This window comes from Poecilia reticulata, linkage group LG14, assembly GCF_000633615.1.
Source record: "Poecilia reticulata strain Guanapo linkage group LG14, Guppy_female_1.0+MT, whole genome shotgun sequence".
NCBI lineage: Eukaryota > Metazoa > Chordata > Actinopteri > Cyprinodontiformes > Poeciliidae > Poecilia > Poecilia reticulata.
This window is the reverse complement of record NC_024344.1, coordinates 25,924,336-25,942,360: the sequence shown is the minus strand read 5'-3', so window position 1 is coordinate 25,942,360 and position 18,025 is coordinate 25,924,336. Positions and strand designations below refer to the sequence as shown.

The window sequence follows — 18,025 nt, the reverse complement described above, 5'->3', positions numbered from 1 at the left end:
CTTCTTAGAAACAAGCTACTCCATAGGCGTCCAGAAAATCCTCCACAGCTTCTGATTGGTATTATCCATCATTTTTATTCAGGCTTAGAGAAGCTACATGATGAAAAAACTTCTACTCTCCTGAACTGCAGCCATGAAAACACATTTTTATKTCCTCTAAAGCAGCGTTTCTCAAACTTTTTCAGACTGAGGACCACTTCACCCATTTAACAAACACTCCCAGTCCAACTAACCTGAAATGTCAATAATATAACATCTTATTATATACAACCTGAAATGAAAACATTAGTCTCTTAACTCAGTTCWWMTTTGATTATCCTAATGAGAAGGGTGATGCTGTTTTGTAAAKGAGACTGGCCATGACAAAAAGATTAACAATACTCACTGCGGTTTGAGTCTGTTAGAGTGGATTTTAAACTTTCCAATGATGGAAAACACATGGATATAAAAAAAGAAGCTGTTCTTTTCTACAAGTGTTTGTGTGCATTAATAACATTATAGGGTTTTTGTACTCTAGAAGCATAATTGCAGAAAAATATACTTTTCTTTCATTCCTATGAAAGCCCAATGTAAATAATTATTTCATTTTAGGTTTTCCAGATGCAGTTAGTTAGCATGGGGCGCAGCACTGCTAACCTAAATCTGCTGGCATGCTATGTATCATAACAATTTTCTAAAAACAATAAAAGTTCTGCACCTTTAACTAAAATAGTTTTCTCAGACTCAGAACTAGAAGCGGACTTGAAGTTTATCAACATTCATATCAAAATATGTCTGTTTCTCATKTAAAGTAGAATATCTAAGGCCTAATTTCTGTCTAAAACACCCACTCCTCCCATCTATTTTAGAGGGAAATGTACAATCTAAAGAGCAGCTCATGGTGTCTTACTGTTCTCTCTCTTTTAGCCTCAAAAAGCWGGCCATCGCCATGGCGACAACATTAAGGAGGGCACATAGAGCCAGGCGGTCARTGCTGATGGCTTTCTAACAGATTCTGACTCGATAGTCACACTCTGAGCAAAGGGAATACAAACTTGCATTAATATTCCTCCAGAAGCTAGCTTAAAATCAAATATTAGCTCATTAACAGAACTCTGGAGGATTTAACTACAGACGGAGGAGAAAATTCAGGACAAGGGACAAGTCTAAAAGTTTTGACAACTCTTTATTTAGAGAGACAGTCATGTCTTTAGACYTCTAGAGAAAACCCATAAAGGCMAGGGAATGCAGAAAGATGAGAAACATCCTACTGCTACCAGCTAGCATGAAGCRCTAGCACCACATGACATGTCTCCAAAAYGTAAAGTTTTACCTCCCTGAGTGCAAACAAACTGTAATCTGGCTTTTTATGTCACTMCTGGAGGATTACCATCTTCCTCTCTGAGCAGAATTTCAGTCCATGTCGGTAAAGAACTTGTTTCACTGTGGATAGCGTCTCTCTCTTAACTGCTTTTGCCAAAATCTTTAGCAAATCCAAAATATTCTCATCAGATTTAGGAATAAAGAAAACATCAACACTGCAGAAACACAAAATYTTATCAAAAAGTATCTTTGTCTAGTTTCTAGAGCAAATAAAAAAATAAATAGAAACTTTTCAGCAAGAAATAGTAACTAGTTAAGTAATTCCTTAATAGTAAATAAAAGTATTGGTTCTATTGACAGATTATTTCACTTCTAAAATGGGAGAAATATTTTGTGAAATAATCTGCCAATGGAACTAGAACCTTTCTATCAATACTGAGGAATTATTGACCTAAAACAAGCTCCTATGTTTTGCTGAAAAACTTACTTGTAAGTTTTGTATTATTTAACGTACAAAACAAGATAAATATTTGGTAAGATTTTGTGTCTTTGCAGTCAAAACAAGAGCATGTGAAATGATTTATATAAATAGAAATGTCTGTGCAAATCCTTGGACATGAGGTCACTTTGCAGCCTTTTGTTTGGTTTCTTGTATTTATATAAATCATTTCACATGCTCTTGTTTTGACTGCAAAGACACAAAATSTTACCAAATATTTATCTTGCTTTTGTACRTTAAATAATACAAAACTTAAAAGTAAGTTTTTCAGCAAAATATAGGAGCTTGAATTAGGACAATAATTTGCAACAAAAGGCTGCAAAGTGACCGCATGCCAATGGGACTGTCTGATGCACATCATGCTGGACAACCTGACAAATTGCACCTTTATTGCTAATGCTGCTAATGTTTAGGCATGAGCACTGTAACCCAGACTAATTGTATGTTTWATCAGTGTGCGCTTAATGGCACTGGAATGACAAAACAAAGCTCTGCAGCACAGAGTTAAGCTGTTTTTAGCTGAATAATGAGCAGCTGCAGGGTCCATTCATTCTTTAATTTCCTGTCTTTCTCCCAGTAACCTTGTTTCCTTTTGCATGTAAACATATTAAAACAGGTGTTGACCTAGCTGCAGCTACAGCACACATTAATTACCTGCTACTCTGGAAAATGGCCACCGGACGTCCATATAATGTTCTACTGATTTATCAATCCACACTTGAAACAAGGAGGCGGCGTTCAGAAAAATGAACAATATTGTGTGTAAATGCTGACTTTGTGCTCAGATGCTCTTTAAGAATGARGAAATGCATTCRGTCTGCATTAAAAATGACCGACTGAGTATTTCCTGTTTTAGTGACATCAGAGCAAAGCTGACTGGTAAGAGAGAAACATTTTTTTTATTTATCAGATTAGAGAYAGAATAAATTTGCAATCTGTTGACTTTGTGTGTGAAAAGCTGAAGGGGTTAATTAATKAATCTTTTWTATTTARCCATAACAGACAAATGGAAAGATTTTATACTTAGTTAAAAATAAGATTTTGTTTTATTTCTTGTTTTATTATTGCATTCTCTAGATATTTTTTTCTGAATTGTTTRGCAGAAGAGTCTTAAAATTAAAACTATTTTTTACRTTTATTTTAATTATTTGGAGGAACATTGGGGACATKTTTGCAGAAAATCTCTAGCCATATAACCGGTAACGACGAATATTTATTTATTTAGGACTTATCTTTCGTCTGTTCTGAGCTCCTCTCAGTTTTTCAGGGTGCAATGGAGGAACCAGTAAATGACGTGATGTTTACTGGTTTCGGTTTGTTTCTGAAAACCAGATGGTGATCTGAATAACGGCAGACCTGCGTTTGCTCTGTTTGTGTTTGCAGCTTTTGTTCTGCGGCTGATCGCCGCATTAGGAAACAACAACGGGCTTTTCACAGTTCACGCTTTGCCAGCCGCCATTCTCCCGCTCGCAGCTCGCTCACACCTCAGCGCCAGATWATAAACGATGGCATAAATTAATTACAGGTAACCAACACCTGAACCCACCACCAACTTTCAGTCGGCGTGTTTCCATATTAATGGAGTCGCGTCTCCGCTGCTGTCGGAGCGAATCAATCCTCGCATTGTTTTAATAATAATAAATATTCCTCTTATTGTTTTCCTTAGCATCACGTAGCATTTTAGACTTTCAGCTGCTAACTCTAAGGGGTTGATTTATGTCAGGAACAATTCAAGCAGAAAACACATGCAGACACTGCAAAAACACAAAATCTTACCAAGTACTTTTGGTCTAGTCTCTCAAGCAAATATCTTAGTATACTTGAAGTAAAATTACAAAAGTAACTTTTTAGCAAGAAATGGGAGCTTGTTTTAAGTTAACAATTCCTTAATATTGATTWAAAAAAGTAGTTGTTCTATTAGGAGATTATTTAAATTTCAACATGATGYTTTAAATGTTCATATAAGTGAAATAATCTGCCAGTGGAAAAGTTACTCTTTATCAATATTAATAATTTATTGACTTAAAACAAACTCCTATTACTTGATGAAAAGCTACTTGCAAGTTAGAATACTTSAAATAAAACAAACTAAAACAGTTGTTCTAGAAACTAGAAAGAAATTATTGGTAATATTTTATTTTTGCAGTGTATTTGCACTGAATTTGACWAATTTTTCAACAACTACCSTCTGCATGGTTTTGGTCTTTCAACAATTGCTTTTGCTTTACACTTACATTACTGAACATATTTGATTAATTCCTGATCATGTAATTTTAAAAATGACCTTAAAAAATCCATAACAGATAATGAAATAATACTGAATTGATGGAATGGGTGGATTTATATTCAAAGTGAAGATTACTYCTGTTTGTTTTTCATATATATTTGAAATTGATGACATTTTGTGTTTTCTTTGTGTGTTTTAAGGTATTTTGTGATGSTTRTCTTTTGTAATGTTTGTAAATTGTTGAGGCGGYTCATTTTAATTTTGTGTTTTGACTTTAGGACSTTTGAAAGGATTTTAAYGTAATATTTATGRAAGAATCTTTAAATAGACAAATAAACATCATGACCTAAATTCAAACCGATATCTCTGGGATTCATTAWTGGGTAACATAGTTAATAGTAAAAGTGAACCATGCATCATTTTCCATCCTTTTCCATAAAATTCCAATAAAACACAATACRCTGTTGAGACTGCAATTTGAAAAATGTGTTAAACTTTAAGAGGCAGAAATACTTTAGCAGGATTTTGAGCCTGAACCAAAGCCAGGAGCAATCCTCATTAAACCTCAAAAGTCACTTTCAGTTATTACATAAGCGCTCCAAATCCTTTGTGTGTGAATACAGAAACATCCTCAGCGATCAGGCATTTATTTATATTCCCCTATTGATCAAAACCGCTTTAGAATATCACAAAGAAAGCCAGGCTGCCTGGCAGTGAAGCACAAAGACATGAAAGGTGATTTAAAACATTTGCACAGGGAGCAAAGTGAAGCAGATGAATAATGAATATTAAGATGAAATGTTTCTTAAAAAGGATGATCCACTCCATCTTGGCACAGAGCCTCTGTTTACCACATTTGGGCCAAAAATATCAAGAAAAAGAGAGAAATTCAGATTTCATACTCACGACGCAGCGCGGCGGCTAATYACTAACATTTAAAAAATGATTATGGGCTGAGAAAGAACATCTGGGGAAACCATTCAAAAACTCATCAATGCCCACAAAACATCCTGCTAAAAATAAATAAAAACTCAAACAAAGCATCTGCTTTCTCTTGAAGACGAGTTTTTCTTGTCAGTAGCAGGCAGGATGCTTCAGCGCCGCCGCGGAGCGCCAGCTAACTGGTGGAGATGGAGGTGATTAATTCAGGGAGCAACATGGAGCTATAATAGAACCAATCTTTCTGATCATTCCCTGCTTTATGTGAGCATTTATGCTGAAAACTAATTAAATTATCTCCTGATTTGGTGATTAAATCTGAGATCTGGAGGTGGAGAAAAGCTACGTTTGTCCCTGGGAATGTTTGAGGGTCTGGACTTTGACTGCACCATTGCCTCACCTCGATTCTTGCTCCTTTGTTCTGGTTTCTTATCCAATTTTACAGCTTTATTCGATAATACTTTGGGTTGCAGAGGCGTTTGTGGTCGATTCAATGACTGCAAAGAGTCCAGGACCAAAAAACAAAACAATATCACCAAGTAACCACAGTTAGCATGATGTGTTTGTCCTGACCTGCTTTGTTTGGTTTCCTCTGTTATGGTCAAGCATTTCTTCTTTGGTCTCATGGTTCCAGGACGTTTTTGCTTCATTCATATGAAGTTCTGTGAACCTAACGCCTCTCACATCCTCAGGCACACACCAGCTCTGTTTATTCTGACTCCACTCCGTTTGTCTAGAAAGTCCAGTTCGTTTGGTGAAGTGTGAATGCTAATTGAACTCTGGTCCATCTACAAACCTTGCCCTCAGTTCGGTTGAAGTTCGGTTGAAGTGAACTCTGGTTCGGTTTGGATGCACATGAGAACGCCAAGTGGACCGAAAACCGCTTCAAAAGCAGAGAGCAAGGTATTCTGGTAAATATAACCAAAACAAATATGCTAGCCTAGCTCTAGCAGGAGAAATGGCTTGTGGTGTTTAGCCAAAGACAAAAGAGCAATCCTSGGTGTGTTGTGGTGGCGCAGGGGTTAAGCACAACCCACGTATGAAGGCCTTAATCCTCAATGCAGCCATCGCTGGTTCGATTCCCGGCCTGGCGACCYTTGTCGCATGTCTTCCCCTTCTTTCAATACCCACTTTCCTGTCAATTAACTATCAACTAGAGCCAATAAGACCTTTAAAAAGAAAACCTCTAACTAAAACCTGATGGGACTCTACTTCTGTTTGCATTTTAAAATCTGAGGGGATCCCAAATAATGACATCATGAAGATGTTTGCAGAAGTTGCAGGACGTCTGGATCACAACCAGAGTAAAGTACCATCTCTGCACGTAATTTYATTAGCTTGTTGACCTGCACGAAGCCTCAAATAAGTCGTAGACCAAAATGAAATCATGCAGCTAAATTGCAACAAACAGGAGCTGATTTCTGGGCCCATGGCTCATTTTTGCTCTGCAGCTCACTAATTTGGTCATTAAACCAAGCGAGCAAAGTTAGGTTTAAATTTCCAACGGAGCAAAATGAGCACATTGATTAACAGAAAGCTCATGACCGTGAATTCGCTCGCACAAATTATGAGACGGCAGCCAAAAAAAAAAAAAACACAAAAAAAAAACACAAAAATAAAAAAATAATGGGAAAGCGATGCAAATTAGACGAAATTAGAAAATGATGTCTATCAGCTTCAGTCAAACGCATGAAAACAAGTAAATGAGGTCTATTTTTGCCTCCACACAAAACTATCTGCAGTGGCTGATATAATCAGTCCTGTCCTCAGAGTGGCTTTTATTACCTTCAGGGAAGAACTGTAATTGGTTAGTAGGTGAAATCCTTCTCCAAGTGTTTCCAGCTAGAAAGATTAGACTTATTGCAACCGCAGTAACTTATTCTGACAGAATAAACTCAAGAAAAATAAGACTGGCGTCCCAAAAGACTGATCAGTGCAATCGATGAATAACTGACAKTAAGCGGTTGACATTTAAAAAGCCAAGCGGCGGTGCAAACACAAACGCACAGAAACAGAGACATAAAGAGGAAAGTAAAAGATACCAACCATGAGCTGCAGGTTCAGCGCTGGGCACAGTGTCTGAGCACACAGGGGGGAGGACAGGGAGGTGTGGAGGAACAGGAGGAACGACATGCAAATAAAGAAGAAACGGGGGGGAGGAGAAAACAAACAACACCCATAAGCAAGCATTCAGGAGACCAGAACATGACAAAAGACATAAGACTTAAGGGAAATCAAAGGGAGCCGGCGGCAGCGCAGAGATAAACACCAACACAAATACGCTTCCCACTGCAGACGGCGAGGACGATACACAGCCGACYGTTTTCATGTGCGCGGGCACAAACCGCCCGGAAACATTTAACTACTTCCCAACGTCCAGTTATCACCGACGGGAGAAGTTCAAACAAAAGGGCTGAAGCTGCAGAGATGAGATACTGACCCGCTGCTTTCATTAACACATAAAGATCCACTTCACTCCGTCTGACGGTTCACAGGAAACACGTCTGGTTTAGAAAACGGTGATAAAGCTGAAGCATAAAAGTTTCACAAAAATATGTTGTTTACATATATAACTTTCATAGAGTCACAGTTTGATATGTGGCAGGTAATATGTGAAAAAAACTGAGCACCTCCGCCTTCACCCTGTGCTAACTAGAAACAGCCAATCAGAGCCAGGAGGCGGGTCTTAGTGCTGTCAATCACCCCTGTGTATGCTACAGTACCTTCCCCACAGCAGARCCTGTCCTGAATGCTAAAGGTAGTTAGCATGGCCACCAATAATAAACAGTGGATAAAGAGTTTTCCTGTATCGGTAAGTTGTTTCTTGCCATTCGCACAATTAGCAGCGAGTTCATGAGGATGACTGACAGYGCTAAGACCCTCCCTGSTGTCTCTGATTGGTTGTTTTTGGTGCATTTCCTCAGACACCAATAGTAGCTCAGRAAAAAGTTGGAGGAGGTGTCTCATAAATATTTAAAAACATATTCTTTATGAAAGTTACATACTGCAGCTTCAAGGCAAGAATGATAAGAAAAATGGCTGAAAACAAAGAAAATAAGAATAAAAAGTAGGAAACTTTTAACTAGAGCTTGTAAAAGTTCCCCTTAAACACTTTCACAATCCTCACAGCTACATTTAGCTCTTTAACCTCTCCTAATAACTCCATATATTAATTTATTAAACCTTTAAATAAAACCTTTGTTGGTTATTTCTATTTCTTTCCAGCAAAGGCTGTTTATTTTCCTTTAATGGGGCTTCGTTTGTGAGAAAAATGTGTTGAGGCAGAGTTAAGACAAAAATCTACTAAATCTTCACTGAGAAACAGCTTTTTCAACAAAACATTGTTGTTCAGATGGAAATAATTACATTATTTAATTTTCTTCCCTCATTACCTGCAGCTAAAGTTTGCGATGAACACAAAGTAGAAAAAAAAAATATTTTTTTACAGCTTATATCACCAACATTTATTGCATGTTTTGCAACATATGTTCAACTTGTTATGCAAAATCATTAAAAGATCATTCATATGCACTTTAAACTCATTTAGTTTATTAGTTTTAAACGGTTACAGTTGATTTCTAATCTCCAAAAACAAGTGAAGCTTTGAGACAAAAGATGCTGCCATAAGCCAGTCAGATCCAGCTGCAACACGTGAAACCAGTTGCATCGACTGGTTTGCCTTTAAGGAAGATCCTGTCAGTGAAACTGAGACAAATCCCAGTCGGTGGTGCTGCAGCAGAAGCAGAGTTCACCTTTACTCTCCCTGAATCTATTAACATTTACATAGAGAACAATGTCAGATGATACTGGAGGTGATGCAGAGTTTTCTGTTTGATCAACAGCAGCACAGAAACAGTAATTACAGGAGTTATTGGCCGCTMCGGTGAAAACCTGGTGTTTCCCAGGCATTTTCAGAAAGTCCATCAACAAACCAAAGGTAAACACAAAGGTTTATTTTTCCAGAGTAAACAGTTACGTCACTGATAAAGTTTATTTATTTCAGTAAACATGGTTTTCTCCAGGTACTCTGGCTTCCCGAAAACATGACTAATGCTGATTTAACAGTGGCTGCGTTTCCATTACAAATTTGTTGTCGGAAAGAAAAATTTTAATTGTGGTGCTTTAAATAAGAAACTCAATTAAAATCACATCTAACCATGTTTGTTCACACAATAAATCATTAAACAAAACATGCTGCACCATCGTCCTCCAACCACTTCCTGTTTTTCTGAAACTCAATCTGTTTTTTATTTACTTGAAATTGTGAAATTCAGATTTCTTCACTATATAATAAATAAAGAAGTTTAAATAATCTATACTGAAGTAAAACATCTAGCATGTGGTGAACAGTTAGCTGTAACTAATAACAGTGTTAGCAGTTAGCAACGCTCAAGCGGTTAGTTTAGTTGCTAGTTGCCTTTCTGATGCCTGAATTTATATCTTGAAATAGTTGTACATAATTTAGCAATGTTAAAAGGTTATATGTTTACATTTATACATATGTAGATTTATCTTGAATTAATTTATGTTGAATTAATACAGTTAAAACTGTTGGCTGTAACTGCTAACAGTGTTAGCTGCTAGCTAACAACGCTCTARATGCTAACTTGGTAGACATTGCTATTCACATTTCTGATGCCTCGCAAGTCTGAATTCACCTCTAKAAATAATGTTGTAGCCAATTTAATAATGTTAAAAGGTTGAATCTTACTGTGTTCTGAATTTATGCTTTTTCTATTTCTGGAGAAATAAAAGGGTTATATTTTTACTGAAAATTTTCACAAACATCCATGTTTTTTAGATGATTTCTTCTATTAATTCAACAATAAAAACTCCTCCATCTCCTCTCCTTTTTATGCTTTCATTTCTTCAGCAGAAAACAGGAATGCAGACATTAACAKAGCTTTGATGTTTTGTAGAGATAATGTGAACAGTGTTGACGATAAAAGCAATAAAATACAGTTTAAGGGTTTGTAAATGGTATATAAATGGTGTGAAATAAAAACACAAACCCTCTGCGCCGTAGATAATTTACAAAGCTCATGCCTGGTTATGCTTTTAACGAGTTATCATCTGGATCAAGCAGAAAGACTAACAAAATACAACAAAACACTTGGCAGGAGGCAAAAAGAAATGACATGGATGCGAGAAGAGAAAAGGAAAGAAAAACACACACCAATCGTTTTTCATACCAAATATGAAAAACCAACTATTTGAAGTCAGACGGATTGTAATGTTATCAGCACAAAAATTGTTTAACATTTACTTTATCCATTTTGTTTTCTCACTGCCTGTCAGACTAAACTTATCCTGTTTTAGGCCAGATAAAACAAACTTAAATATCTCTATTTGCTAAATATGAAAATATAGAGAGAATATTTGATTACTTTCTTTAAATCTGCTCGGATAATCAAATACCGGGGTCTCCTTCCTCAAGCTTCTCATAATAATAATGTTTTGCTGCTGTATACTTTGTATACAGCAGCCACAGGGGCGTCACTAGGTTTTAAGGAYAAGGGGGCTTAGGCCCCAGGAAATGCAAACGGATGAATGCAACATTTCTCCAACAGCAACAAAAAAGGGGAAGTTGCTTTTCCACTTTTAAAATAGTGTTCAGGGTAATAGAAAACTCTTTTCCTACAAAACATGATTGAAAACATTTAATATATAAATATAATAAAATTAATTTCTAGCAAAAGTTGTTAAAATAAATATAATTTCCTATGGCTCTACACCTAAACTATTCAATATCCTTTGAATAACATTTGTTCTTAGTAATTCGAGCCATATTTTACAGATCTTTATACGATAATGTAAAGAGAAACTGACAGATTTATGACCAAGAAGTCTCCTCCTGATTGGCTGATTTCGTCAGATTTTTCTGTGATGTCATACAAAGAAGCAGAGTGTGTGATTACCTTCGACCCAAATTTTGGCTGAAAAGTTTCAATTCTCCCTTCAATTTTCAACCATTGCAAGACTTCAGCTAAGCTTAAATGTGGACACCATGTTTTATTTTCACATTTTTATTGATAAGTGTTTGTTTCAGTTGCACTAAAAGACCCCCAACACATCACATTACATGCTTTGAAATGATCAAAATAAAGACATATTTTCAAGAAAACCTGGCAGGTAAGCACGTTTTCTGTCCTCTTTAAATGATCTGCAGGTTGTCAGTTGTGGCGGTTTAATATGATTACAGCGTACAGTGAGAACAACAGGTGTACAGCGTTTGTTCAAGTGTGATCAACAAACCACAACGGCAGAATCTTTAAATAGAAAATTCCTCTTTGCCTTTCAAGGCTGCAGCTAACGAGCTCACTGAGGTAAACACTTGTCAAGGCTCCTGTTCTGCTGCATAGAATGTCAACATAATTAATATGAAAGTGTTGATATCACAAGTGTAAATATCACACAGATATTTATGATGCACGGTAACAGGAAAACCTGCTCCCTGCCTGTCTTCATGAAACCAGAAGGTTGTTCCAATTTGTGTGAATTTTGTACATTTTTGATTTTTTAAAGAACAAAATGACTGATTTGGGATTATTTACAAGGAATCCTGCAATATTYGCAACAAATTTGACTTTGTGTTAGTAGCCACATCAATCACAGACTGTAACTTAACATAAAGTAATGTTGAATGAAGAAGTAAGAAATACTGCCTCCTGTAGGTGGGAGTTAGTAACCTGATATTTTGACAGGTTTAACTGACAAAAAAACTAACTTTTTGTCCCCAATTTAGTTCTACATATTGCAAACAAAATTTATTTTTGCAATTCACTTCACTTCATYTCACTATTGGTGCTGGTTATTTTCTTAATATAGTCAAAAAAGTTTAATCAGCTTTGCTGCCACCTAGTRGTTACAGTTAGCTCAATTATGCCTATTTTTCCTAATTTTCCCACCTTCATTTATCCATTTTGATTTACTCAGCTTTTAAGTATTTACTTAATTTATTATCTGCTTGACAATAAAACGTCATATATGCTTTATTAAATTATTGTTTAATTTCCTTTTGGGATCAATAAAGTATTTCTGAATTTGGATTGAACTGAATGTTTTCAGCTGATGTTCAGGCCCGTTTTCATGTTTTTTATTGATTTCTGGAAGTTTCAGTCGTCCATCTGTACATTAAGAAGATGTGCTGGACTCCAGACTAAGTGCTTTCAGCCATTATAATTTCACTGATGCTCTCAGAGGGCTGCATGTCCCATGACGGCGTGTATTGTGTTACTATCGATCGCCAGCTGGATCCAATTTTAAAACAGAGGACTAAAAACGAGGAAAGTCGGGACGAAACCTCGGGTAAAGTGAGGTGAAGCAAATCTAAATTCATAAAATTCCTAAATCGCTTCACCAGATGGTGTTTGTGTAATTTAAGATGCTGACAAACATAATGAATTTTTGTTTCTCTTCCCTTCCCTTCACTGCATTATTGTCCTGTTTATGCTGTGGGTTAAATTAATTGCTTGTCAGCACCGTTTATGGACTTTCATCAATTAAAGCTAGCCTGCTGCCTGATTGTTGTCTTTTCACTGCATGCGCATTTATTATTCTTTTGTTTTGGCCATTCATGGATTAAGCACAATTGTTCATTGCACTGTGCTGACTTGGGGGATTATTAGTCATATTGTTTTGATGGTCGAGGGGAGTGAATAGGTGGGAGGGTGGGTCATTTTTCAACAAAGCGCTGCACTTTTTCACCAATTTCAGAGTTAGTTTGGATTCCTCCGAAGACCTCTGTTGCCCCGACTTCTGCTAATATAATAGGCTGCTGCCCCAGAGAGGGAGTCRCACAATAAGGAAGCTTTTCAAGGAAAACCTTTGCTTTTACACTGCCAGAAATAAAAAAAAACTTAGATAGCATAGAATACGTGAAAAGAAACTGTGGACACAAAAGGAGACGAAATGCAACTCCTGAAGGTGTTGTGACAAGTAGAAAAGATGGAAAATCACAGCAAATGTGAGAGGAAATTATTGACAAGTCCTGCAGTAACAGAAGCTGAACAGAATCCTATTTAGTGGCAATTACAGCAATTTGCTCTCACTGAAGTGCAAGGAGTTTTTGGTTAGCAGACATTTAGAAATTCTCCGTCTGAGCGAAAGCAGTAAGAGAAGAGAAGGCATCTGGCAGAAAGCTTCAGTTTGTCGTTTCAGGATGAAAATATTGGCTGTGCAGATGTGAGGTTGGCTTTATCAGGAGAAGTCCGGCTCTCAGGGAGCCTGAAATAACCTGCCAGATTCTCTGCATCTCCAGGGATTATCAATGAAAACACGGCTGAGGCTTTACTGCTGGAGTTTCCTCACAATCTGGGTGGAAACATTCAGCGTTCAACTAGAAAACGSCTTCAGRGAATTATACGTCCAACAAGTCACRTTYAGGTRACGTCTTCATAGTTTGTAAAGCACTTTCTAACATTAATGTATAAATATTTGTAATTAAAAACTATWTCCAGTGTGAGATCATGTGAGTGCTTTAAAAATTTATTTATTTTTAGGCTATTCTAATAAAAACACTTCAGTGCTTCTCCTTATGGATCTAGTTGGTAATTTCTGACCAACTAGTTGGTGGTGAACTAAAGATCGAACACTAAGAAGACTCTAGATCTTTCTGGGATCAAACTTCTAGCGGCATAACTCAAGTTTTAGCTTTTGAAGCAGAAACAAATTTTTTAAATGAATTTACTGCATTTGTTTCTACAGTAATCAGGCGTCAAATGTGAAACCTATAAAAAATGGAAACAAGAATGGATGAATGTGGGTGAATGGATTAATGAATAGATGGATGGATGGATGGATTGATGGATGTTGGACCAATGGCTGGAAGGATGTATGATGGACCAATGGCTGGAAGGTGTATGATGGACCAATGGAACGATGGATGGATGGATGGACAGACCAACAGATCAGTAGGCCAGATGGATGTTTTCCCTACTCAGGTTGCCATGGTGATTTACTCAGTTTTGTAAACTGAACACAGATCTGTTATATCTCCTTAGCATTGATGATTTCTATCAGTTTTTCAAAGCTTCTCATCTCCTGCAGTGTAACTGAAACGCATCTACTTCCTGTTTCCAGCAGGAAGCGTTACTATTGGTGACGAGCGATGAAAAGGTGCGGTCCTACGGGGAACTCGGTGTTAATCATCCAGATATTTCTAATCAGCCAGTCGCCAGCGCAGACTCTGGATCTGCACAGCAACCTGTATGGATGCGCGTTCCCTCTAATCCAATCAGATGGCATAATCAAGCACAATGCCTGTGATTTCTGCCAGCCTTGTGAGATTTGTTCCAATTGAGCAGTCCGTCAGCGCAGCTTTGATTGCGTTTGGAGCTCAGACTGATTTAGAGTCGATGTTTTCTATCTGCCACCCTTTGGAGGTTTAAACCCGCCTCGACCCCCYGGGTTCTGCTGCTAAAAAATCTGCTTCTTTTTTAAAGAGAGGCCTAATTTCTGAGTGCTAATGTTCATTTGTTGGTTTGCTCTCATCACTTTTCTGTTTTTCAAATCCAGCACTGCGTTTAATCCAACAATTTTTTCAGGAAAATGTAGTTTCAGCAGGTCACACCTCCCCACCGAGGGCATTAATGYCACATTAATCTGGACTTTTATTGATTTATTTGAAACATTGTTTGAGTATCTGTTGTTTTTTKATCCAAGCGTGAGAAAAAAAAACAAAAAAAAAACATACAGTCTCACTGTGGCTGCAGCTAAAGATATTTTTATTAACTTATAATTCTATCAATTTTTTCTGGCGATTAATCGATTAACTGGATAAGATTTTTAATTTGACCGCTTAAGCCCATTTGAGATTAGAAATGCATTGAATGACGCAAATAAACAAGTAATAACAGGTAGGTTCCTTTTAAAATAAGTWAAATAAACACTTTATTGCCTAAAATGTAACAACACTATTCCATCTTTTAAAACCATTCTGCCGATTAATTGATTAATTAGATAAAAAAAAATTATTTAGCTAGTTCAAAATTTTTTATACATTAGAAATACATTAAAAGATACTAAATTTTTTTTAAAATAGGAAAATCAATATTTTATTGCTTTAAATGTTACAGCATTCCTTTAGTGAACACTTGATCATTTTTGATCAAATAAATTCTTAATTTGTTAATAATTAATCAATTGATTAACTTTAATTATTCATTTTAATTAAATTTTTATTTATTTATTTATAATTTATCTGCACCAGTAACAGTTTACCTGTTTTGTTATTCATATGTCGTCACACTCATATTTTTTCTATATTTTCTCTGCGTGCTCCAGCAGCCATTTTGCTGCCAAATAACTGGAGAGCAAAATGTCCTTAAAAGGAAACTTTTACAGAATTTGATCCACTGCACTTAATGCAGTTTCCTGAACAAGTGCATGTTAACGAGCATTTGAAGCATTTAACCTTCTCAGTTGTGTTTTGTGTGTAAATATTGGTGGCCTGAGAAAAAAACAACAACAACATATATTTGCATTATAAATGAATTATGAGACATTTTTTGCATCCTAAAAGCACCGGTTTGTTCCGACACAATGAGCAACAAGACAAAAGTCTCGGTCCTCTCATTTCCTCGCTCACCCACATCCTCACACAGATGCATTTAGAAAATGTGAAAAACATGAGGGGGCGACGTCACTCTGAGCCTCGGAGCGCTGTAATTACTCATCATTTATGACTGGCTCAGTGATCGTCCAAACACCAGCAAAACCGATTCTTCTCTCCATATTTATTATTTTTATAGGCATTATGAGGAATGTTGACGTCTTCGATGGTGACCATGCATGAAACCAAAACAGGCCTGGAGCAGAAACTGTGCCGTATTTTGAGTTTTTTTTTGTTGCACCAGGTGTTGTGTAAGTTTGTACACCATGAAACCAAAACTTTTGATTAGAAGTCAGGTCTCTGTCTTTCCAGGTCAGACATCAATACTCCGCTTACCTGACCCTGGTTTATGTGTGCGTGGAYGTATATCTGCTAAAAGATCTTCAGGATAATAATCTTCCTACATTTTGAATTTCCATCGATGCAAAGTGAGCAAAAAAACTGAATAAAGATGAAAAATATTAGCAAGTTAATTAGTTTAATTCCACTTATTTTGTGTGAAGAAAGTGTTTGAATGTTCTTTAAATGAGCAAGTTTTTCTGATAAATGGAAGCTGATCTTAGCCTTGGTATCAGTCTCATTCTCTAATTGCTTTTCCTGAGCTCTCTCCATTTCTGTTAAATAATGTGAGCCTAATTTAGATTTTCTGTTAAAGCCCAGAAATAGAAAGTTTGTTAAGTGATAAGAACTTTAAGAGGTCTGCCTCTAAATATGGCCGACAGTAGGCCTCCTWACAGTGTGATATCCTTAATTAAAATACCACAGAATCAAAGTATGAACACAAATATGTGCATAAGAATTCAATTTATTTTTTTAACTTGCAACTAGTCCTCCTGCTGTGAAAACAGATTCATATTTAAATATGTTAGTTTTATTTATTTTCAACTTTAACAGTGTTATGTTGGTATTTTTGATTTTCATGGCCAAACAAAAATCCTGAATGCTGAAAATAAACGAGGTCTGAAAAGATGCTTAACAAAGAGGATAAATTAGCAACAGGGCTTGCCCCAGATGTGGCCACGCCCCTYTGTGTATATTGATCGTGGTTGATTTTACTTACTATATGACTATTTTCATATTATTTTAACTTTATTTCAGTAAAATTAAGACTTTATTCTTGTCCTACATTATACTCATAATATGACTTTATTCTCATAAATATATAAATAYATATAATTTTTTATTTTCTTCGCATGGCCCTAATTCCTTGTCGTCCATTATGACCTGATACTGGTAACCAGTTTGATACTGGTAACCAGTCAGGCCTAAGTGCCACAGTGCAATGAAAAAAAAATCCAGAAGGAAATGGTAAAATCCAGAGYAGGGAAAACATAAAAGCACAGGGTGATACAGTACCTTGACTGGCTGCAGGGTTCGGGGTGGAGGTGGTGATGGTGGAGGTGGTAGTGATGGTGGCTGTGGTGGGTTTAGGGGTGGTGGTGGGAGCATCTGGATGAGAGGACAGATACATGTCAAACACAGGGCTGGACGGGGAGGAGAGGAGGGGAACAGATGAAAATAACAGCCATAAAGATAAAGTCWGAGTGAGGCAATGCTGTCTGCAGCTGATGTAGGCGCAGCGGCTCAGCCTGTGGCGCTGTGAGTGAGAGGGTGGGGGTGGGTGAAGTACTGCAGCGCAACGACTCACCAGGCAGAAACTGAGAGCATCAGAGGTGTCACATCACTACACCACGCAAGTTACGAAATATAACAGTCAAACATACAGAGGATCTGCACACATCCATCAACATCTCAGGTTTTTGTGACATTAAAACCTTTGAACTGGAAGTTTATCCAGCTTAAAAACAGACATGTCTGCTAGGAGGCAGAGCTGGACAACAAGTCAATAATATGTCTGACACGATCAATACCAATAGATAATACATATGATAATATATGTATATCTTAAACATTCACTAAACTCAGATCCAGAACCGCACAGCATTCTGGGAGATGTAGGCAGAAGAAGGCTTTAGCCACTCTCACAGCTCACTAAGCAAAGTGGGTGGAATGAACCAACTCTCAACTCTGGTTACCTAGCAACCACCAGTAGAGTAACTTTCACAGCAGCAGTTTAAGGTTTTGCCACCGCACCTCAAAACTGCTTGAGAATAAAATGGGAACAATGGCTTGTTATAAGTGAAAACATTCGCCATTCGAATCAGTACTTTTTAAATCAATATTAAGAAATTATTTACTTAAAACAAGCTCYTACTTATTGCTTAAAAGTTACTTATTATTTAATCCYGTCATATTTCCAGTGCACTAAAATATCTGTACGGAAAACCAGACAAAATGACTTGGTGAGATTTTGTGTTTTTGCAGTGAAGCTGCATTTTGCAGGGAGGTCATAGTTGATCAGAAGGACCTGAAAGGGACCCACTGCTGTGAATAACAGTCTTCAGTCAGAGCAGGGGCGGATCTACTGGGGTGGCATGGGGTGGCA

At 37.0% G+C, this 18,025-nt stretch overlaps 1 protein-coding gene across 6 annotated transcripts in view; it reads right to left on the bottom strand.

The window, feature by feature from the left end:
- The window catches only part of cadm1a (cell adhesion molecule 1a), a 422,920-nt gene that overhangs the window by 18,607 nt on the left and 386,288 nt on the right, over positions 1-18,025 (bottom strand). For 2 of the 6 annotated variants that reach the window (XM_008428590.2, XM_008428589.2), the window contains 2 exons: positions 16,936-17,028; positions 7,014-7,046 (listed from right to left, as the gene is read on the bottom strand). The exons of 1 other annotated variant lie outside the window; for it this stretch is intronic. In XM_008428590.2, coding sequence (XP_008426812.1) covers positions 7,014-7,046; positions 16,936-17,028 — 126 coding nt within the window. Of the gene's footprint in view, positions 1-7,013; positions 7,047-8,584; positions 8,698-16,935; positions 17,029-18,025 lie in introns of those variants that run through there. 3 more of the 6 variants (XM_008428594.2, XM_008428591.2, XM_008428592.2) reach the window with 3 other exon arrangements.